Here is a 25,093-nt window from a genome sequence, read left to right as displayed (position 1 = left end):
ACATTAAGGGAGTACAGAGTAAACAACCCCTTAATACTAGAAGTTATGAAAATGGGTGCAACAACAAATAGTCTGCTCAAAAAGAATTTTAAGGAGACATTGCTGAGATGTGCAAGAAATGCATAGAGCACATCCTTGAGCAAATTATTTTATTTCATTAACTGTCAGCCCCAGTGTGTCAAATGTAGTTTAACAGAGGAGACTTTAACATCACAATGCAAACTTTGGCTACTCTAAAAGAAAAACAGCCCTTATCCACCTAAGCAACATATTTTGGAGCTAATGGGTGCTTCTGTAAAGGCAGAGTGGTAGTAATCAAACTCCACAGAAACAGCATTTGGAGAACTGGACTGAAACCCAGAGCAGACAGCAGACAGCCACAGTAACAACCACAGCACCCTGCTGTCATAATACATACTGAATAACAGGTAAATATGGCAGGAAGTAACTACGCTGGTGACTGGAATGCACAGGACAGATTATCCTGAAGTTAAGTGCAGCTGTGCTGCAGAAAGAGAAAATCAGAGCTGACAAAGGGGAGGGTCCTGCACTCCTTACTGACAAGTCCATTAGAACAAGGCTGTTTCTTTAGTCTCAGACCCCTCTCTCTTATTCCGCAGTTAACATGCACTCAAAAATGAAGTTTCATCTCTTCAGCATTCCCATTTTTGACACCTAAGAAAGGACAGCAGCAAAATCTATTAGTGATTACAGGCAGTAAAGGCAGTTCATACAATTTAAGAACTGCATTAAGTAAAACGTCCACTGCATGACAGTCAGGTGACATACTATGAAGGGAATCTGATTGATGATTTAGCACCTACTTGACTGGACATGCAACTTCGCACACCAAAAAAACATGGTTTGGGTATATGAAAACTGCACCAAGACAAATTCCGTAATAAGGAGCCTCATCCAAAGGAAAGCTGCAGTATATCAGAAACCAGAGGACTACAGAAACAAACTTTAGAATTTCCACTGTAGCACTATACGAGAAACATTCAAAGATTCAGTAACTGCACTGGGGAAAAGGAATTCTAGAAATCAACTATCACATTGGATGGGAATACTGGCCGAGGCAGCTGCTGTAATGCAGAAAGATGAAAAGTTAATAGATGCACTAAAGATGCTACTGCACTTATAAGGGATCTGGAATCAACATGCCTGATAAAGAATTGCATGCAGGATAAGGTACATGCAAAGAAGTTTACATATGAGAAGAGAAAAACCTTTTTGTTATATTTCAGTTTTCTAAGGTGCACTGGTGTTAACAGTTAGACTCCTCATAGAGGGACGTGTCGCAGAAGAACCGGGAACCCCTCTTGGCTGTTCGGGCTGTGAAAGGGATGCTCTTCAATGCTGCAGGGAGAAAGAATCAGTGAATATGCAAGGAAGAAAAAGTTACATTGCACAACAAAAGAGACTACAAAACACACAAAACATGATTACATAAACAACAAATACATAACATCAACATAGCAACATGAGGTGCTGAGTGCAAAGTCACATCATTAACATCTAAATATGAAAATGAGATGCTGATTGCACAAACAACTCAACATTACCCAAACATGGCCTACAGCAGGTGCTAAATGTACAGCTGTATGTTCACAACCAACACCAAAATGCAGATATGCAAATACTCACCAGAACAGCAGATCCACAATACAAAAACACTGGTGTCACTCTCATTGCAAGATTGTATAGTTCTTGAAATGACTACTAATCAATCAGACTGCCCAGCACTACCACCACCACCACCACTTTCAGCACATAAGGATTCTATACACAAAGGTGAAGTCGTACCAGAACATAATGCAAGCTCTGAAGTGAATTCTGCAACTGGCTATCAACTAGATGCCGAATTAGACAAACGTACACCGCTCTACAAGAAAAATTTGTGCCAGTACTCAACAGTTGTTGGAAAATAATGTCTAGATCCTTCTTTTAGGCTCTTACAGCAAGATTCCCAATGCTGTGGTCTCAGCTTACTGCTGTCAGTCAACATCCAGCCCATTTTCCAAGCTGTCAAAGGATCCAGTGTTATCCTGGTGACATATTCAGTTCTCATACTGTGAAAACTACAGTTGCATGTAAATAACTTGCCAAAACAGTAGCACTTCCATCACTGTAACAGCAAACCATAACATCTGAACATATCTCAACTATCTGATCTGCAGAACATCCCTGATTTTGTCTCAGTATTTTTCCACTGTCCCACGTAAACATTTTAACATTTTAATTTCCTAGTAAAGGAAGGGCTGCCTTTTAGGACACATCATTGCATCAATCTAAATCAGCTTGGGTGTCTTAAACTACCCAGCCTAATGCAGTACAACAAACTGATTATGGCCTATAAAATCTTCTATAATCCAGACAACAGTCCTGCACTTACAAATATTATCACCCCCTATTAACAATCCTAGACCGCTTCGATCCTCTAACAAACTACTAATTCAGACTAGCAAAATTAAACACAGCCGGTGACTCTCTCTTTGCAAACTCTGTAAGTAGACCCTGGAACTCTCTTCCAGCTGATATTACCTTACTTTCTACCTTAGGTCAATTTAAAACTAGACTCAAACAACATTTGTTACTTAACTGGCTATGTCAATGTATCAAGCATGGCTAACTCTCTCTAGAATGTGTAAAAATCTGTTAACCATCTTACTGTGTAATTTAATTTAATCCTGAGTTACGCTCGGGATTAACCTGTGGAACTTGTTTAACTTGCTTACTTATGTAATCACTGTAAATAATCTGTAATATGTAATGCTGGTATTATGTAATGCTATCTGCTTACCCTTGGAGCTTTTCTCCCCGGGCCTCCGCTGAAAATGGACATGCATCCAGTTGGATTATCCCGGTCAACAAATGCAAAATAAAATTAAAAAAATAAATAAAAATAGTAAATTACTGAGAATTACAGTCAGTCAATAATGACTGGCAAAGTTTCATACTTCTTTTTGTTCACAAAATGCATGTTGATGCAAAACACAATAAGTGACGTTCATAGGTCAGCACTAGTCTAATTGCCTTGTGGGCCATTTTAAGCCTAGTTAATTACCCCATTTGAGACTCAAATCCTACATCTTGTGTTTGTAAGGTAAACAGTTTAACCATTATGCCAACCCCGAAACCCTTAAGTGAGTTAAAATAATATTCAAAAATTGCCCCAATTTTGGGCCTTTTCTAGAATTCTTAAGAGAAATTAAGAGGTATGCAGTGGGTTTATGTCCCAAAGCACGTGTCATCTCCTGGCTTGAAACTAAAAGCAATGCTTCCTTCTCTTTAGGTACAAGTGCAAGTCACAGACTGGAATTCAGTGATGTAGAGATGCACCTTTTTATATATCCCATATTAAAGAATGTTCAACTCAGCTCTTAGATGCAGCATTCCTCGACAGGGAAGAATGAATGTAGTAGACAGACTACTAACATGTGACCAAGAACACAAATAACTTTTATATAGAATATATATTTATATATAGCAGTATATGCAAGAGCACTAATTTGTCCAATGATCAATGAGTACAGGGAAAAACAGAAGAGGAATATTTAAAGTACTATACGTTAAAACCATTAAAATCAAATGCAGTGAAGTATGTAATGAGGGGTGGAGGAGGAGTTGGCCAGAAGTGAAAGATTACACCGCTGACTGGACAAGCCTTGGCTGAGGTGATCAGTCGGCAAATTAAGATGTAATAAACAAATACTGAGTAACATTGCTGTAGAGCAATGAGATAGGTTCTAAGATTCCTTAAGTAACCAACCCAGTTTTGACTATGTTGACAGCACATACACCCTGTATTTTGAGATGTCTGAAGAATTCATTAAAGGCAACACAAAGGAATGACACAGAACATAACCAGGAAGGTGTTTGCTAGCACACAGAGGAAAAAGAAGTGGTGAATACAGCTTCCAAGATAAGGAGACATGCTCTGCATTAAAATCCATTCACTTTCTGATCTTGGTAAAAACAAGAAAAAGCTTACTAATCATAGCTGCCCTACAGAAACAGTACATGGACAGTTGCTTAATAGCCAACATGTTATACAGCTAATTCCCAGAGTTTGCTTTTCACAAGAAATGCAAAAGTCAATGTGAACTGAATGCTTTAAAACAAAAGTACAGTTTTGTACCTACCATAAATGTAGATGTCCGATAGGCATGCATCTGCAGTCCTTACAAATGGGTTGTCCTGTCGTCAGGCAGCCCTTCGGTCGGCCGGATTCCAAAGTCTGGGTCTGGCCTCGGCTGGTGTCGCACTTCACCCGACGTCATAGCTGCAGTTCTTGGGGTATAAAGGCATCAGCCGACGCCATTTTCCTCAGTGTTTCTTGCCCCAGATGCCAGGTGCCCTCTAGGAAGGCTAAATTTGGATAAATGCAAATGGTTCCAAATAGTAGACAGCAAACAAAAAATAAGCATGTATGTACATATATACAAACAAATACACCATAATAGATTCCCCCAGCCAGCTACAAGATGGGCAAATACCCTAGGAGTACCACAGAGGGGAAGGAGGGTGGGTAATCCTGACTGCAGATGCATGCCTATCGGACATCTACATTTATGGTAGGTACAAAACTGTACTATGTCCTTCAAGGATGCATCTGCAGTCCTTACAAATGGGTAGAATACCATAGCCTAACTGGGGGAGGAGGAGAAATAAGATTATGGTGTAGTTAAGATCCCTTGCAAAACAGCAGTGGCAAAACCTGCTCGGGATCTGGAGTATAAAGGTAAATTATAATGCTTGGCAAATGTATGCACGGAGCTCCAAGTAGCAGCCTCTAGAATATGTCTTTGGTAGCCACTCCTCATAGAAAAGCTGTGGTAGTGGCTGTGGCCCTTGTAGAGTGAGGCCTGATGTTTTCTGGAGTTTTCTTCCCATGGTAGGAGTAACAAAATCTAATGCAATTTCCTATCCACTTAGAGATTGTCTGTTTTGAAATTGCTTTTCCTTCCATTCCTGTTGCATATGCTACTAGTAGCTGGTCAGTTTTTCTATTGCTCTTGGTTCTGTCCAGGTAGTAGCGTAATTGTCTATGTACATCCAAGGTATGCAAAAGTCTTTCTCCCCTGTTCTGTGGGTTGGGGAAGAATGTAGGTAGGTGGATAGCTTGATTTAAAGATACCCTGGAGACCACCTTTGGCATAAAAGTAGGATTTGTTCTCATGGACACTCTATCTTGATGGAAGATCAGGAAGGGCTGTACTGCCATTAATGCCTGTAGCTCAGATACCCTTCTTGCTGAAGTGATTGCCAGCAGGAAAGCAGTTTTCCATGATAAGTATTGTAATTCTGCTGTTGCTGCTGGTTCGAAAGGAGGGAGTGTCAACTTTTCTAGCACAAAGTTCAAGTCCCATGCTGGCAATGGTGGCTTCCTAGGTGGTTTTACATTTTTAATTCCTCTCAGAAACTGCCTGAGCAGAGGATGTGAGAAGACTGGAGGATCCAAGTTGTATTCTGCTGAAATGGCTGACGCATGAATCTTAATGGAAGAATAGGACAGGCCGTTGTGGAAGAGCTCTGCCAAGTATTCCAGGATGTTGGCTATGTTTACCAGTGACACATTTTCACCTTTTGCAGTACTCCAAATGTGATATCTTTTCCATTTTGCTGAATAATTTTTTCTTGTTGAGGGTCTGCGAGCCTCCAAGATAATGTCTTTAACCCTTTGGGATAAGTTTGGGTTATTTGGTGTTATGCAATGTTCCAGGCAGTCAGCTGCAGTGTTTTCAGGTTTGGATGCAGGGTGTTGTAGTTGTTCTGTGTTAACAGTAAGGGAACTAGGGGTAGAGGCCATATTTGTTCCCGAGACATGCTCCTCAGTAATGGGTACCAATGTTGCCTTGGCCAGTCTGGAGCTATCAGGATGATCCTTGGATGGTCCTCTTTGATCTTCAATAGCACCTTGTGCATCAAAGGAAGTGGTGGGAATGCATATGCTGTCAGGTTTTTCCAACTGAAAGATAGGGAGTCCACTTTCCAAGCAAGTGGGTGGTACGTCCTTGTGCAGAATTTCTTCAGTTGGTGATTGCGTGGGGATGCAAATAAGTCTATTTCTGGTAGTCCCCATTCTCTTGTAATTGTTTTGAAGATGTCCGGATGCAGCATCCATTCGTGGGCATCCGTGGTAGTTCTGCTTAGTATGTCTGCCAGAATGTTTTCTTTTCCTGGCACAAAAATTGCTTGTAATTGAATGTTGAAGCTCAGGGCCACATTCCAGAGGTCCATTGCCATCCGGCATAGAGGGTACGTGTGTGTGCCTCCCTGTTTGTTGATGTACCACAAAACTGTGGTGTTGTCTGTCCTTATCAACAGTTGACCTTGTCGAAGAAATGGTCTGAATGTCTGAATTGCCAGTTTTACTGCCAGCATTTCCTTTTGATTTATGTGCAGCTGCAGCTGGTCTTGAGTCCATAAGCCTTGTATGCACTTGTCCAGCATGTGTGCCCCCCAACCGAGGTCTGAGGCGTCCGTTGTGATGGTCTGGCTTGGTTGAGTGCTGTGGAAGGGCAGTCCTTTGTTCGATTGACAGGCCTGAGCCCACCATTGGAATTCTTGCTTCAGGCATGGGATTATTGGAATTTGGGTTTCTAGGCTGTGCTTGTGCTGAGACCATAAATTCCTTAGGTACCACTGTAACTTTCTCATATGCAGTCTGGCATGTGGAACCAATATTATGCAGGATGCCATGAAACCCAAGGCTTGCAGGACTTTTCTTGCTGTTAGCTGGTTCTGCTTTGTTAATGCCAAGAAGTAGAGAGGCAGTTGCTCCTGTTTTTCTACTGTTAGGAATGCCATTTGTTTTGATGTGTCCAACTCTGCACCCAAAAAGGTTATCCTTTGGGATGGTATCAGCCTTGACTTTTTTATATTGACTGTGTATCCCAGGGCTTGCAGTAGATAAATGACCCTTTTCAAGTCCTCTGCTAGCTTGTTTTTGTTGTCCGCTTGCAACAGGCAGTTGTCCAGGTAAGGGTAGATTTGGATCCCCTGAAGCCTGCAATGAGCAATTACTGATGCCAGGCATTTCGTGAACACTCTGGGTGCAGTAGATAAGCCAAAGGGCAATGCTGAGAATTGATAATGCTCTGATCCTGCAAGAAATCTGAGGTATCTTCTGCAATTTGGTCGTATGGGGACGTGCAGGTATGCCTCCTTGAGATCTAGAGTTACCAGCCAAGACTCCTTGCCCAACATGAGAAGAAGTTGCTGTAGAGTCAGCATTTTGAATTTTGGGACAATGAGGTATGTGTTTAAAGCGGACAGGTCGAGAATAGGTCTCCATTGGTTTTCTTTTCTTGGTACCAGGAAGAGCCTGGAGTAAAATCCTTGTCCTTGCTCCATAGATGGTACCTTTTCTACAGCTCTCATCCTTAGTGAGTTATTTGTTTTAGAGCTTCTGCCTTTTGATTTGGAGGTAGGTTTGGCATTCCTCTCTTCCTTGGTAGAGTATGGAAGTGAAAGCTGTAACCTTGGTCTATTGTCTGCAAAATCCACTTGTCTCCTGTGATGTAATGCCAGTTCACTGAAAATAAGGCTAGTTTCCCGCCTAAGGGTGCTTGAAGTTGTTCCCTGGTAGGCGGTGCCAGAGCCAAGTCACTGTGATTGTCCTGTAGTAGTGGTGGTGGCTGTATCCGTGGCTGTACCTCGCTGGTTAGCCTGCCACTGACTTCCCCTGTAGGCACCTCTGGATTGACCTCTGCCTCTTGAGCGCCTATTCCTGCCTCTCTGAGCTCTGGAGGTGTCTGGAAAGGACCAATTCTTGGAGGGCCAATTCCTGCTAAACCTTGGAGGTTGGACTTGTAAGAAATCTTTGACTGTCTGGACAGATTTTGCCTTCTCTTCCATCTTCTTCAGCACCTGTTGTGCAGGAGAGCCAAACAAATTGATCTTGTCCATGGGAGCATCTAGTAGCTTTGATTTGACATGGTCTGGTAAGGCCTGCTCTTTTAACCATGCATGTCTTCTGATCACTGTGCCAGTCATGGCTGATCTAAAGGAAGCCTCCAGTGCATCATAGCCGCACTTTAAGGAATGATTACTGACCTGCTGAATGTTATGTACCATTTCCTGAACAGATTTTTTGTCTAATGGTTCATCTGAGGACAGCTGTTTAGTTAATTGGTCTAACATAAATTCTTGATACTGGATCATGTGGAATTGACAGTTCAAGGCCCTAGCTGAAAGAGTAACAGAAGTGTAAATTTTTTTACCCCATCTCTCTAAGGCCCTGGATTCCCTTTCAGAGGGGAGGGTTTTTTTGGCAGAGGTAGCTGCTACCGCCTTAGGTCCCTGGGAGATAGTTTCGGGATCTGCAAAAGGAGCCTTATACAAATGATAATGTGTGTCCGGGACCCTGTAGTACCTATCGGGCTTAGCAGGGGTCGGAGGAAGAGAGTCAGGAGCAGTACAAGCATCATTAAATGCATCATCCACAACAGTAAGAACTGGAGGGATGGCTAAAGGCCTATGCTGTGGTAAGCAGAAAGGTTCTAAGCCTTTTTCTAGAGTCTGAAAAATCCTGGCCCTGCCACTGAAATTGTTCCCTCATAGCATGCAAGGTTTCCCCAAAGGAAAATTCCTCAGGCGGAGAGGCAGAAGGAATGGACTCTTCAGCATCAGAGTCTTCATAAGGGGAGAAAGGGTCCTCTGGAGGGTTAGTATCATCAGAGGAGTCATCTGTAGAAACTGGCTCAGGGGGCTCTGCTCTAGGCCTCTTCTCTGGAGGTGGGTGAGAGGCCCTGTCTGGGTGAGGTTGGGATCCCCGGATCAAAGAAATGAGATCCTCTGCTAGACTAAGCATTTGTGAACTAGAGCTAGGCCTGTGAGAGGGGGTCTTAGCAGGCACAGTTTTAGTAGATTTAGCTGCTTTAGCCCTGGCAAAGGCCTTAATCGACATGGTTGCAGGTGGCCTAGCAGCTCCACGTGCAGGGGTTGAAATATCCAAGGGGATAGTATCAGATAGACCCTGGGAACTTGCAAGAGCAGGTGGAATTTCAGTAGCCGATTCCACCAGGTTGGAAGAGGCCTCGGTAGGAGGTAAGCTTTCGGCTGAAGGAAGAACCGCGTGCTCGGTTTCAGCCGAAACAGAGACACTCGTGGTTGGCTTAACCGCGGTTTCGGCCGAAACCGCGGACCGCGAGTGTCGGTCCTTTTCCTTGCGTTTTTTAGATATTTGCGTAGTCGGAGGATCCGACGGCATAATGTAAGCAAAAGCGGAGCCGAAAAACTCCTCAGCAAATTCCGATCGACGTCTAAGCGTCCGTCGGTTAAAAGAAGCACAGGCTAGACAAGCTGCTACGTCGTGGTCTGGGCCTAAACAAGGTAAGCAGTAAGAGTGGAAATCTTTATGAGGTATTTGTTTCCCACAAGTTAAACAGTTATTCACTTTTTCTGACATCGGCTGAGGCAAGAAAGAGTCCCCAACGGGGTACTTAGCTTTTTAGAAGTCTTCGGTAGTAGTAGAAGTATTCGGTAGTAGTAATCTCTGGATCTGACCGACCGGCACTTGCGAACAGCTTCTTCTTCGGGCGCCACGCTGCAAGAAAGACTGAGGAAAATGGCATCGGCTGATGCCTTTATACCCGAAGAACTGCAGCTATGACGTCGGGTGAAGTGCGACACCAGCCGAGGCCAGACCCAGACTTTGGAATCCGGCCAACCGAAGGGCTGCCTGACGACAGGACAACCCATTTGTAAGGACTGCAGATGCATCCTTGAAGGACATCATGGAGACCAACTCAGGCAAGAAGTATGGTTTAGCAGACAAGGTGACCTAATCCTTAAAGGGACAATCCCAGTGTTTAAAATTCAGGTCCACTTTCAAGCTGCAGAAGCCACACCCACTTTAACACGTCACTCTCATTCCCACCCACAGTGTCATTTTACTTTTAAATATCCTTTAACTCCACAGTTCCAGTCTTGTTTGAGTTCTCAGGATGAACTAGTCTTAGGTTTTGCATTCCTTTCTGACTTGTATTGGATTTTCACTTTAGAGCTAACCACTTGTTAGAGTGCCAGTTCTGCATCTTAATTCTCATCCATACTTGGCTAAAATAATACATGTAACCACTTTTATATTTCTTATCATTAAGTTTTACCTTCGCTCAGATGTTGAATTGTTCCTATTTTTATGGCGGTCAATAAAGCCTGAAGCCTTTATCTCTTTTTTGCAAACTTTGATAGTAATCCGTTTTAGCACACTTTAATTAAGAAAACAATGTAAACATAGATGAATCACTTTACGAAAAGAAATACCAATCTCTAAATTCTTACATGACTTCAGCCTCTAATCACAACTGTTCTGTTTCCATAGAAATGCTTGCAGGTGAAACATCTGCCTCAAGGGACTTGGGAGTATATTCGTTTTTATAAAATGTGATTTTAGAGTTTAGTAACTTATATCACCTAAATCAATTAATGCCTTGGCTTAAAGATTCTTGACATAGGCAAAAATAGCAGGAAGGGAAGCAAAGGTACATGATCACAGACGACTTTTAAATGTTACTCTAATCTGTTTAGAAAGCTAATAGCATGGCACGATCTGCTTCAACATTACATATAAATTTCTGTACATGAAGACTATATCTGGAAAAAGAATAAAAACACCACAAACTCAATGTAAGTGAGATCAGGGACAGCCGTATGTGAAATAAAGCAAATTACCCATAATTGAATGCCCTTCCTTTTTATAATGAATAAAAACAACTCTATTAAAAACACCAGTTGTAAAATACAAGTCTAAATGTCCGATAAGCGCTTTCGTCTTCATAAATTGAAAACTTCTCGCATATGGCTGTCACTTGCATTCAGACTCTAATATCACTGACTTACTGCACTAAATGGAAATGAAAGATTAAGGTGCTCACAGTTAGTTTTAACATTGTTTCCTGCTTCACACAGTCTGCTTTGCTTTCTTTCTTTCTTTTTTGGAATCCTTTTGTAGTGAACACTGTCAAACATTTGTATTTGGAATTAAAAAAAAAAAAAAACAGCTATGGCAACAGGTGCATAGCTTCCATAACATTTGTGGGTGCCAGCTGAGCAACAAGCACTTGTGATCGCATTTTGAACTATACAGTGCTTTTCAGCTAAGATTTAAAGGCATAGTCATTAGTCAGATTTAAAAGCAAGAATAGTCACTGAGTTTTGCTTCAGAATTCTTGTCCATGACTTCTGCACCTCGAAACTCACGTAGAACTGCCTTTTCTAGCTTGTAGCCGATTCTCGTTTAAAGTAATGCGATGTGACCCAGTAGCATAACTGAGGTTCTGAACTTGTGCGTCATTTTCAGTTACAGTGGAATGCAATAATTACTAGGCTATATTTTGTAGTTTCAGTCCACCTTCTGCTTTGAAATCGTGGTACTTTTTTTCTGAACGAGTTCTCTTAGTTTCACTTTGCTTTTCCAATCCAGTATTATTCTCTTGTAGCTAGAATTGCAGGTCTGCCAGTGACATTATCGTCAATATATTACCTCTCAACGGTACAGATTTTTGCCTCATCTTTTTGGTCCATTTTTCATAAAATTGTGATTTTCTCTCAAATTAGTGGCAAATCTTTAAAACATTGACGTTAGAAAAAAATTACAGACATTTAGTTTCAGATTTCATACCCTTCAGAAAAATTCATACTAATGCAAAACCTGTTAGTCTATTGACATTCTAAGTTTGCAAGAGCACTATCTAAAAATGTCCTTATTTTTGGTCCAGTGTCCCACTTCTATTAATGGTTTTGTCCAGATTTCTTGCTGTAAGAGGTTGAGAGGTATGGTTTCTACTGGTAGTGCATGTATTTGTTTTCATTACTTTTGATTTTATGAACACTATTGCAATATGTACAGCGGAAATGTCAGTGTAAAATTATTTATACATTTTTTCAACAAAGTTCTCCTTTTTGCAGGACTATCTTTTTCTACAGCGGAGTAGAAGTAGTGTTGCATATTTGACCACTTTCATGTTTTTTCAGGTGTAGATTGTTTAAAATTTTAAAGACTCCATATGCAACATGTTGGTAACTTGGATCTATTTGTCTGCATAATATGGAGGTCCAGATGTGTGTGTGTGTTAGATCTTTCAACATCATCTGGTATTATATGGACTTGAGTTCTTTCCCCCCTCCCTTTTTAATTTCTCCAAATCTTTTGGGTTTCTAATACGGTGACGGGAATGGACCCCATTCCTAAGTCAAAGTACGATTAAAGTTCATAAAATTAGTATGGTTTCACTCTTTGATGTCAGACAAAATTGCTCCTTGCAGCATCCGCAATGTGCCCAGTAATGACACCTTCTGTAATTTGCATGGAGTTACATGTATTGGTAACATATCTAAATATGATGGCAGACTCTCTTTTTTTGTAAGACCCGTTGCTCCTCTTACTATTGGAACTATCTGGATATCCTTCTTCCACATTGCTCTCATTTCTGCTTGCAGATCCTGATATTTTATAACTTTGTGTATCTCTGTACGCAGGACACTGTAGTCACTGGGTGAGGCGATTTCAATGATCAATGCTACTTTTGTCTCCTTTTCTTGGACCCCTAAGGATCCAGTCTGTGCTGCATTAGATAACTAGATGTGGTAATTCAGTGTGGAGTAGACAGTGTACTTTAGCAGCATTGCACATTAATAATATTTGATTTTATCTTTTAAAATGTAGGAGAAAGCGGGAGACCTTGTTGAAGTCTCTCAGGAAGGGTATGTGGACTGCAGATGATAGGTTCACAGAGGAATTGAACTAGAGAGCCCAAGTGCTGTGAGAAAACAATGCCAGATTCTGCTGCACTATGCGCCATTGCATATAATGTAAATTTTTTTTGTTGCAGTTGGGAGGGGATATAATGGATGGTTACCCCTTCTTCCCAAATATGAGGACTATAATGATCGAGGATGGGTGTGCATCCCATCTTTGCCAGCCAGTGTACCACCTAAGTATGGTTGGGACAGAGGTTTGCTCCTATGATCTGCATCACTGCACCAAGTAGGACTGGTGGCCATTAAAGGTATGTGCAGGTCGGATCCCTATCAAATGCTTAAGTTTCAAAACTTCGAAAACCATATAGCCCAGACCATATGGCCAAAGTTTTGAAATCCCAAACACTTTGTATTAAGATTGCTATACAGAGCGGAACTCGGATTTTGCCATTTTCCTCACTGCAGTTTGATCTCAGAGCTGGTATATGTAGGTAGCAGAGGATGTTTCATTTCATTTTTGTGTTTATTTATTAACTTTTTTTTTGAGGTTTCAAAATATCAGGCATATGGGCTTCAATGTTTTGAAACTTAGAGCATCTGCTAGGGATGCGTGCAGGTCACACCACTGGTATCGACCCACACACAATTTTAAAGAAAAATATTCACAAATCTGACTCGGTAACCAGTTCTGCAAATGTAATCTTCCTTCAAGGGTGCCAAGGGAATATGCACTTCTGCTGTTTATATGAGTTTTTAACATAGACACTCGGAATAAACACTGTCCCTTTCCACAGATGAATCTTTGCTCTAGCACTCCCGTTCCCTTTTTCATGACTCTCTGTAAACTCCATTGTTTTCAAATGCCCCATATCCAAGGCCTTTGATACAGTTTCCAAACCCAAACTACTTTATGCTCTTTCCAATCTGAACCTCAATTCTCCTGCTCTCCTATGGTTCCAAAGCTATCTAGATGGCTGCCAACAATCACACTTTCATCCCCACTCCCACTTAAGCACTCAAGTCATTCATTTCTCAGCCTGGCACTTGCTTAAAACTTATAGCAAAGCACTTATAAACCCTAGCACTAGACCCTCCTGTACTGTACAGAAGGACAAGGCTCTCTATTCAACCTTACCACCATCATGGAACTCTAACAGAGACATTGGGAACCTCCAAACACTGGACCCTACCCAGTTTGGCTTTAAGGACAGATCATGCCTCCTAAACCTGGTGGAGTTCTTTGAGACAGTTACCAAGGCTATAGACAAGGGAAAGGTGGTACACACAGCCTACCTAGACCTCGCTAAGGCTTTCGACACCATTCCCCATTCTGGTATTATAGACAAGCTCACCAGCCTGAACATAAACCCCTACATCACAAGATGGGTTGCCAACTGGCTCACGAACAGAACCTACATGGTGAGAGTTGCGGGAGCTAGGTCAGACTCTAAACTGGTTACAAGTGGCATTCCCCAGGGCTCAGTCCTAGGACCGCTCCTGTTCGGCATATACTTCTCAGAGGTACAGGCAAGCACAGGAGGACTATGGCTGACCATGTTCACAGAAGACTGCAAACTAGGGGCTATAATTGACTCTCTGGCTGACACAGATATCCTCCAAGAGAGTCTCACTGAGATGGATACCTGGTGTCAAAATCATGGCCTCAAGCTAAATGCCAAAAAGTGCATAGTCATCCCGTTTGCACAAAACAAAGTACCCGCAGGCTACCACATAGGTGGTAGTCCCCTAAATACGGAAGACGTAATAAGGGATCTGGGGACCCAAGTAGAATGTAATCTCACCTTTGATAATCACATTGCCAAAGTGGTTAGAAAATCCTTCGACGTGGCCCATCTAATCACAAAAGGGTTTGCATCCAGATCAAAAGAGGTCATTGTGCCCCTCTACTCATCACTCAGATCCATCACAGAGTACAATGCTCCATTTGGGATGTACCTTACAAGACACCTGCAACAGCCGGAAAGACCACAGAAGTACCTCACCAAGAGGATCACTTGCCTCAAACAGATGCCCTATGGAGCTCAACTGAAGAAACTCCAATTGTACTCGGTTGCATACTGCTTACTCAGAGGTGATCTCTGCCTGACATACAAGGCCATGTCCAACCCTGAATTGATGGACATGCTCCACTTAAAGAAAACCTTATCCCCTCGAGCCATACGCTCTAGGGATCTAAACCTCACAACAATAAATAGGACGTGCTGGAGGGATAGATTCCTGTCCCAGAGACTTCCCATGCTTTGGAACAAGATCCCAATCTACATTAGGCAGAGCTCCTTGCTAACACTCTTCAAAAGAAACCTTGACGAGTGGATGGGAAACAGAAAATTTACCTCTGGAATCACTTCAGTGGCTCTGCTGGACAGAGGGCACAGGGAACTAATCTAAGGGGGTGGCGAAAGCCAACACATTCTGGCTAGGCTTATAAATGCCTTTGGGCAGATAGCCTAGTACCAACCAATGAACCAGGAGTCCCATTGCTAAGTTGCTAAACTAGTACTAGTAGGCCACAAGTGAAAACATTATGCAATGACTCTCTTCCATTTCTTTTCTTCTTATGCAGTTTATTGCCCTGGGGTAATAATATCACCAATCCTTGCAGCAGTGTCCACAGCTCTTCTCACCATCATCTTGATAACTGGCTGGTCATGTAGGAATCAGAACTGGGGTGGCCTGCAATATCTTGCTAGTCTACGTCCCAAAGAGCACTGTGTTATGCAAAGATGTGACCACTGATTGAATTTGTACCTCATATGTACACAGTAAGTTCATATCAATTCTGAATCTATGTTACTGCATGGTCATTAATGAGTTATAGGTAGGCAGACACAGATTGGTTCAATGTTGCAAAAGTGGCAATGAAGCTGTTACTTCTTCACACCCAAACTGCCCACCCCCCAAAAAAAAAATCACTGAGATAGAAATGTTTAAAAGGTGCCTTTATGAAAAAAAGAATATTTTTTGCTCAATGTTAAAAAATCTGTTCTTTCTGTCAGAAGACAAATTATATCACACCCTCCTTAGAAGCCTTCCTAACTCAAGAAAATAAAGACTTCTACTTTCACCCCCTTGAAGTTAACTCCTTCCAAGGGAAGATTAGAACCCTTCAAATGCTGCGATGCAGTTTCATAACAGTAGCTGATTTATCTATCACTCACTCCAGCTCCCCAGTCTGGCATCCTTCAACTCTAAATTGAGTGAAAAAAAAGGGTCTTTTACACAGCAATTTGAAATATAATACAATTCAAAAGACATGCAACTGGAGCGTTTCTCCCTGGGCCTCCGCTGAAAATAGGCTCTGTGGAGCCGAGTCGGACTTTCCGATCAACAAATGTTAAAATAAAAAAAGTCCTCCTGTTTGCACATTCAGTCTTGCTATTCCGGTACTTGCACATACAAGTCTTGGGATTTTAATTGTTCCTGCATGGGATGGTATGATATAATTTGAATTTCTTTCCTTCTTTTTTGATCATTTGATCAAAAGTTCTAAAAAGCACCCCATAGCATATATAGCCACACAGTTTGTAAGGGGTTAGTGCACTCAAGACCCCTCTCTTAATTAAATTATTTCCTCCACAGTTACCACAGTGTAGTCTTGGCAAGGTAGAATGTTTTGTAATCATGCAGGAAAAGTAAAGAAGTGTAGAAATGATTCCTTAACCATGATTTTTTTTTTCTTTTCAGGCCATCACTGAATGAAAATGTTAAAAAATGTAACATACATTTCAAAGTCTCTGGAACCCTATGACTTCTTGGGGTCTAATAACCTCCAAACACTCAGCTTACTTAAATTATTTCCTCCTTAGTTGGTAGAGTGCAGTACCATTTTAAGATGCATTTATAAAATGCAAAAAAAGCAGAAGAGTAAGACAAAAATGTAAGAAAAGGGAGGATACTAATATGGATGGTGTGGGAAAGCCAGGATAGGGGAACCAGGGGGCTACAGATTGATATGTTTGAGGGGTAGCAATGGGCAGTGGCTGCAATCATGGAGTCTTTTTCTTTCCTTTCTTAAGAGTCATGTTCAGGCAATCATTGTACCAAAATGTTGGAGAAAAGCTCTTAAATGTTGGTACATGAGCAGTTTTCCCAACTGACGGTGGGGTAGTTGAAATCACTCATAATTAAGGTATTGGGTTGTACCTTAATATTTTCCAGTATCTTAAGAAATGCAGAGTGGGAATCCTGGGGGATCTATAACAAGCTACAACCTGGATTGTAGTCTTGCCCAGTGTTAGTTGCACTTGGATAATTTCAGATGCATTATGTTGAGCAACTAGCCTGGAGGTGTGGATATCCTTAATGAATATGGACACGCCTCTGCCTTTAGTGTTTCGGTCCAGGTTAGGTGGCCAAAAGGTGTGGCATGAATTATAGCCTGGTAATGCAGGGGTGCTCTCTGGAGCCTTGAACCATGTCTCTGTCAATGCACAGATGTCGATGTTCTCCATTTTGAGTGCCTCAAGTGAGTGCATTTTGAGGTTTAGACTTCTAGCATTGATGAGCATTACCCTCAGAGTCTGCTTGCTTGTACCTGTTACAGTGGTGAATTTGGCATTTGAACCTTGCCTAAAAAAGGTGCTATAGGGGTGGCAAGAGCCTTAAACAGTATCTGTAATCCCAGGGGTGACAGGTGCAGGCTATCTCTGGCAAAGCATCGTAGTCTGCCGACCATGTCATCCCAGGCAGACAGATATTGGATCCCCTTAGAATGACACCAGAAGCTTAGCCAATTGTTGAAGTCTATCATTTTGTCCTTGTACTGTGGTATCATTCTGGACGATGGCAGGATGCTAGTCAGGGCTAGGGTCATACCTGCCTGGGCTACAAAATCTGAGATTTCCTCCACGTCTCTCTTCATGTAGTCCAGGGATGTACATCTCAGGTCATTCACACCAACAAGGACAATGACAGAGTCATATTTGTACTTGTTGTGGAGTGACATGAGCAGTGCGTTATGTGGTGGATCCTGGCACCTGACATGCAGCTGACAGTAACTTTCTCCTTGTTTAGCCTGGTGAGTGGGACATCAGTGTGCCTGAGTATAGAGTCACCTATCACTAGTGTGTTGCATACGTTGTTTTGCCTTATGGGCTGAGGTTTAGTGGCACACTGATTTTGTGGGCTGTGTCATTTGGGTAGTGTCGATGGGTGGTGGTTGTCTGCTTTTCAGCTTGGGAGGTCTCTGTTGCTTGGGCAGATTTTTATTGATATCCTTCGCGAATGTGGGTGCGTCCTTTGTGTTTCTATGTGTGGGTTTTGAAGGACTATGTGTTGAGTGTGGTGTGATGCAGGTGTTAACCTTCTGTTCTTGACCGTCTAGTTCAGTCTTGGCTGGAGAGAGCTTGGCTTCCAATTTGGCTCTAAGTGCATCTCTCACAGGTTGTAGTGCTGGGTGGTAGGAAGAGAGGTTTGTCAGTGTACATGAGGCAATTGCTACATTGCCGCAAGATGCCCAGATTCATCAGGTGGACAGAAAACACCAGGAGCTGACCCATGGACATGCCTGGACAGGTGCTTATTAATTTAAGTACTAAGAACTGTTTTCCTCTTGACAAGTGAGCAAAGTCGAGTGCTGTAGTAATTTGTAGATTATTTAGTGCTTACAATGAGTTCTGCGCAAGTGGGAGCACAAGGAAACAGTTTTGAATGCTGACAATAGAAAACTGGCTAGTTCTAAGGGGAAATCTGAAGAGCAGACTTTCTGGTACCAGGAATAGTTTAAGTGTAGTTAAACGGCTCTGTGTGATGTGCAAACACCGTTTTTTAAACAGAAACATGAAAGGGATAGAAATAGCCCAAAATGGTCAACAAAATTACCGATTCTGAGCTGAAACCACTCCTCCAACGACAGATAGGCTGCTCAAAGCCCCCCCCCCTCACTGATGAACAGAGAAGCTTCCTTCTTAGTAAGGTCTGGGCAACGCAGAAACTAGAAAACAGCCCAGAATTCAGTAAGATCCGAAATCCAGACTCCACTGGTTATAGAAAGGTGGGAAACTAGTTGAGAGAAAGGAATTTTTTTGTTTGTTTTTTTTTTTCGAAATTTAAAACAGATACAGTAATACAAACAGCCCTCAAGAATTAAACAGCTGAGAAACACTTAAAAAGATCAGTTAAAGTGCAAACAGTAATATAATTAAAAAAACAGTTCAAACAAGTAGCACAGTCAATAACAAATGCTAGGAATAGTGTGGTTAGTGAAAATAAGCAATGAAAAAGAAAACAGAGGTACTTAATCCACTCAGTCTCTCTCCTCCTTTTGCTGCTGTAGAACCCTGCAGGACACCCAGGTAGGCTTTTGCTGAGGTAATATATATATATATATATATATATATATATATATATATATATATATATATATATATATATATATATATATATATATATATATATATATATCTATCTATATCTATATATATATATATATCTATATCTATATATATATATATATCTATATATATATATATCTATATCTATATCTATATATACACATCTATATACATATACATACATATATATATATATACACACATCTATATATATATCTATATATAGATATATGTGTGTATGTATACATACATGTATGTTATATATATATATATATATATATATATATATATATATATATGGATTCACTTTAGATGCTTGATGTTTTAAAACATCGGATTTTATATGGCCGAAACCATATGATTGACATTTTAAAACATCGAACACCTAAAGGAAAAACAAAAACTAAACAAATATTTCTAGGACGTTTTTGCAGGGGGGAAAAGCCCCCCTGCACCCCCCCATTCCCCAACCCCTGCTATTTAAATATAGACACTCCGAGATCACACTACAGCGAGGAAAAGGGAAAATTTCCTGTTCTGAGCTGTATGTTGATCTCCGTTCAAAACGTTAAATGTTTTAAAATGTCGATCATATGGTCTTGGCCATATGAAATGAACCGTTTTAAAACATTGAGCATCTAATGTGAATCCATGTGTATGTGTATGTATGTACATATGTGTGTGTGTATATATATATATATATATATATATATATATATATATATATATATATATATATATGTGTGTATATATATTATATAGCCAGTCGGACTATCCCGGTCAACAAATGTAAATAAAATAAATACATATATATGTATGGGTCTAGGACTATTCACTAAAAGCACGTTTCACTGAAACACATTTGACTCTGCACAATTCACTGAAAGCTCAATTCAATGAAAGCTCAATTCACTGAAAACACAATTTACTGAAAGTTATATATGGCCTTTTCCCCACTGTAGTGTGACCCTGGAGTTAGTATATATAGTAAGGGGATGTAGGGGGGCATAGCCCCCAACCGATTTTAAATATTTTGAACTATATACATGGATACTCGCAATTCCAATAAGTTACTCTTTTCTGAACATAATATATATCCAAACTATGTGGGGGGTACGCCTTCACACCCCCAATTGCATAATAGTAACAATACATAATTTCTTTCTTATCCTCAGTAGTCCACTCTATCATCTTTAGGGCTCAGTTTTTGTGAACTACTACTTCCTTTTACAATTGGGTAGGTGCACCCTCCCCCTGAACCTGGCCTAACCCCATTGTGGGAATGTTTCTGTGTTTGAAGATTCTACACTGTCAGTTCTTCACTATGCACATGAGGATCAGGCACTTCTTTATAGGTTCATAGGTAGGCTCATAGGTAGGTACTAGGCTATCGGTCCTGGGGCCTATATAACCCTAGCCAAAAAGGTTCCCTGGCTTTCACCACCCAAGAAAATTATTTTCCTGTGCCCCTGTCGAGCAGTGCCACAGAAGTGATCCCCAGGATGAATTTTCTATTTCCCATCCAGTCAAGATTTTTCTTAAAGAGGGCCAATGAGGAGCTTTGCTTGACATGAATGGGTAGTTTGTTCCAGAGTATGGGAAGTCTCTGGGACAGGAATCTATCCCTCCAGCATGTTCTGTTTATTGTGGTGGCAAGGTTTAGGTCCCTGAAGTGTGTGGTTCAGAGAGATTGGGATGTCTTTTGACATAGGTTTGTATGTTAGGCAGAGATCGCCTCTGAGTAGGCGATATGCTACGGAGTAGAACTGGAGTTTTTTTGAGGTGGTATGCATATGGCATCTGTTTGAGGCTGGTAATCCTCTTAGAGAGGTATTTCTGTGGCCTTTCCAATTGTTGTAGGTGTCTTGTGAGATACATGCCAAATGGGGCATTATACTCTATAATGGATCTGACTAGGTATGAGTAGAGAAGAACAATGACCTCCTTTTTTCTGGAGGAGAACCCTTTTGTGATATGCTGTGCCATGTAGAAGGATTTCCTGACTACTGTGGCGATGTGGTTATCAAAGGAGAGACTACTGTCCACCTGTGTCCTGAGGTCTCTGATCACATTTTCACTGTTTAGTGAGCTACCACCTATGTGGTAGTTCATGGGTACAGAGTTTTTCCCAAATGGGATGACAATGCACTTCTTGGCATTGAGCTTAAAGCCATGACCAAGCATCTGTCTCTGTGACGCTCTTTTGTAGAATGTCTACATCATTAGGTGATCCTATTATGGCTCCCAGTTTGCAGTCATCTGCAGACTTTGTTAGCCAAAGACCTTCTGTATTGGCCTGCACTTCAGAGACGTAGATGCTGAACAGGAGAGGACCCAGGACTGAACCCTTTGGTACTCCACTCGTCACTGGTCTGAAGTCGGACTTTATCCTGGGACTTGTGTACCCAGTTGTCATTTTTATTTTTTAACCTACTTCTGTCCATGATATATGATATATAAAATACACTGCATACATGAATGTCATACCCAGTAAATTATAGCTTATTTAAAGAGAAGCTTATTGCTAATCAGTATCCTACCTTTTCCTACATTCCACTATAGCTGAATTTGGTTATTATATGTATTTCTGGATTCCAACTTGTCATTGTTACACAAATTTGAACGGAAAGTAATTTCATGCATTTGCAACTCACTAGAAGACATCCTTATTGGAGGAGTGTAATGGCCCTAGAGCCTTTTTAAGCCTAGTCATTCATGCCCCAGTTTTCATAATTGTCAGTACTCAAGGACTAGAAAGACTTTGGTGTATGCCTGTGTCTTAGAGCATCTATAAGTTGCTTCTGTCCATAAAGGCCAAAGGGGACAAGCAGGAGTGAATTTATGATTTTCCCTCCATTGGTCCAAATATTATTTGAATAGGCTTAAGAGCAGCTCTGTTTCACATAAATAAGGTGTATTTTCCAGAAAAAGGGTAATCTCTCAAGCACACAGCTGTTCCTACAAAATGTTTTGCTTATGTCACATACAAGGTTTAGATCCTTAGATTGGGTAATTCTTGTGCTGTTTGTTTTGTGAATATGTAGCATATCCATTAAGGCACAATCTGAGAATGCTCTGTAGGCTAGGTATAGATAGCACCTCAGTAGTCTGCAAGAGAGTGAGTAGAGACACATGGGTTTGAGATTTTCCACATAAGACATGTTACTTATACCCTGTATTCTTTTAATGAGGATTTTCTGTGGCCACTTTAATTGTTGAAAATGCCTGGTCAGGTACATGCTGAAGAGTGCAGTGTACTTGATTATTAGTCTAATGAGGGCTAAGCATAGTGGGATTATGATCTTAGATCTAGGTGCCATGCCATAACTTACAACTTGCCCCCACATAGAAGGATTTTCTCACCACCGTGGACAAATGGTGATCAAAGTATAGGTTACTGTCATCCTGGGTTCTCAAGTCCCTTACCACTGGGTCTATTGTTAGGAGAGTGTTATCAATGCTGTAATTTGCAGGGGTGGTCAACTTCCCAAAGGGTATAAATATGCATTTTTTGGCATTGAGTATTAGGCTGTGTTTCTGCCACAAGTGACTTGGCTCTCAGACCCTCCACAAGGATATTTATATCTTTGGATGAATCAGTCATCGCACCCAACTTGCAGTCATCTGCAGATATGGTCACCCAAAGACCCTCTATATTTGCTATGACTTCAGGGAAGTGTATTCCAAACAGGAGAGGTCTAAGTGCTGAGTCCTGTGGAACACCACTTGTAACAGGTCTAGTTGTGGTTGTGGATTCCCCCATCCTAACTTCATGTGTCCTATCCATGAGCCATTTGACTATCCATTGGGTTACATAGGGATTTATCTCTAAATGTTTGAGTTTTTCTATAATAACTAAGTGAGGTTGTGTGTTGAATGCCTTTATCAGGTTGAGGTAGGCAGCAGGCACTTTTTTTGCCCATCATAAATGGCTCAAGTGGCCACTCACAGTAGTCCACTGGGTTTAGTAGGTGTGACCTACCCTTGATGAAACCAAACTGGAATGGGTCCAGTGTTTGAAGATTTCCTATGCATTTATTAGATCCATTATAACTTTTTCCATGGCCTTGTATATAAGACTAGTCTAACTTATGGGTCTGTATTTCCCTGGGTCTGTTGATGGTCCATCTTTATGTAGAGGAATGGATGTTACAGTCCTTCATTCTCTAGGGATGAAGCCTTTCTGAAGGCTGTGGCTGAATAGACATTCTAATGGGCCTAAGGTGTCATTTTTCAAACTGTATAGGAGGCATCCCTAGATGTTATCATGGCTCATTGTTGTAGTGTGTTTAGCTCTGGAGAGCACAGTGAAGACCTGTGCTTTAGTAACAATGGTGGGGGTGGGGGCGTAGTAGAGGATATTTCTTGGGGAATAACTAGTCATATTCAAGTCAAATGGACTCTGTCTTCTACTTGTACCTTATTGCTGTTGTGTAACACTTTTGAGTAGAGTTACTGTCATCTACTCTTTTATCTTGGACTTTGGTAATGATCTTAGCCATTTAAATGTTTCTGCTAAGGGTTTTCTCTCTGCATTATAAGGATGAGAGGTATGCCTTCAATTATAACTGAATGTCATTAAATCACAAGAAATTAATGGCTTTTATTACATGTATATTCTTATACATCAGACAGACTTGTTTGTGTCTGATTAGAACTAGCCAGTACAACTTTATACCTACGTAAATAAGTAAATAGACACACCTATCCCATGTGAAATTTTAGTTTCATTTGTTGTAAAAAAACAAATTAAACAAGCAAGCAGATACAGGTCCCATGTGAAGTCATAGTTTTATTTATTTGACTGTTTCATAACTATCATATTTAGGCATCGATAGATATTTCTGATATAATGTAACAGGTTTAAAGTGAAACAATGTAAATTGCAAGTAAAATCAAGTGTGATATTTTTTTGCAAAGACTGAATCTGCTGATGAATCACAGCAAACAAAGACATCTATAATACATATTCATTAGTTTAAGGAACACCATTGCACATAAAACTAACAAAATAAATAAAAATGGAGAGATCCTTCTATACTTAACATAGGCACTCTATTAAACAGCTTATTTATATTTATACATTTTACATATGTACATACATACAAATATTTCAGGAATGAGCAATAATGCCCTTTCTTGCCTTATAGTCTGACCTCATTTCCATTTCTTACATTTTTTCAACTATCACCTTGCTTGAATTCCACTTCTGCATTTAGTCCAACCATTTGACATTCCTTTTGAAAGTGGTATAATTATTCTGTTTACAATTTTCTGTTTGTGTCTTGCACCATGGAGTTCAGGTTATGACTCAATAGGGTCTGTAAGCCTCCCACTTATCAAGCTGCATTTAATAAGTACACAAACAAATAAACAGCTGAATAAAGAAATAAGGGGGAAAAAATTAAATGATTTCAAACAGAGATGAAGTTTAATTCATGGTACCTTGGAGAGTACATCACACATCTGTTTGTTGTTTTCATTACATAATGAAATAAATGTTTATTTACAGGTACCTTGTTATGTGTGTATATAGTTGGTACTCTTACATGACAAAACACAGTAGGGGTATTCAGAATGGAAAAAATAGCACAGTGCAGAAAGCTAAACAATGCAGTCAGTGTTGACATGCAGGACATGTGCAATTCGGAGATATCTATCACAAATCATGGTACTATGAAAATTGGTGTGGTCAGTAGTATATAATGATCATATAATGACATTCAGATGAGATGGCTTATAGAAATATATTCATCAGTAAACTGATTTTTATCTGCATATATATTCTAAATGCAGCATGTACATTTGTAAGATACCTGGTAATTATATATTACTTTGATAAGTTCATAGGTATATACTAGACATGCAGTTCAAAAGACCATTGATAAGCATAGCCAGCTAAGTCTGAGCACTGTTGAGTGAGTTAAGCTCAGTGGTCAAGAAACACCATGCTGTATACCCCAAAGAGGATTGAGGATTTCCAGGTTATTCATTCAGAATATTACTGAATACAGACCATGTCTAGTATTGCT

At 40.7% G+C, this 25,093-nt stretch overlaps 1 protein-coding gene across 1 annotated transcript in view; it reads right to left on the bottom strand.

Moving 5' to 3' along the window:
* The window catches only part of FMNL3 (formin like 3), a 1,635,345-nt gene that overhangs the window by 28,662 nt on the left and 1,581,590 nt on the right, over nt 1-25,093 (bottom strand). The window contains exon 25 of the mRNA XM_044082195.1: nt 1,230-1,359. Within this exon, the coding sequence (XP_043938130.1) occupies nt 1,268-1,359 (92 nt within the window). The 3' untranslated portion in view covers nt 1,230-1,267. The remainder of the gene's footprint in view (nt 1-1,229; nt 1,360-25,093) is intronic.

This window comes from Protopterus annectens, chromosome 9.part0 (genome assembly GCF_019279795.1).
Source record: "Protopterus annectens isolate FY-2018-M chromosome 9.part0, PAN1.0, whole genome shotgun sequence".
NCBI lineage: Eukaryota > Metazoa > Chordata > Ceratodontiformes > Protopteridae > Protopterus > Protopterus annectens.
The sequence above is the reverse complement of the archived record's forward strand: the minus strand, read 5'-3'. Positions and strand labels throughout refer to the sequence as shown.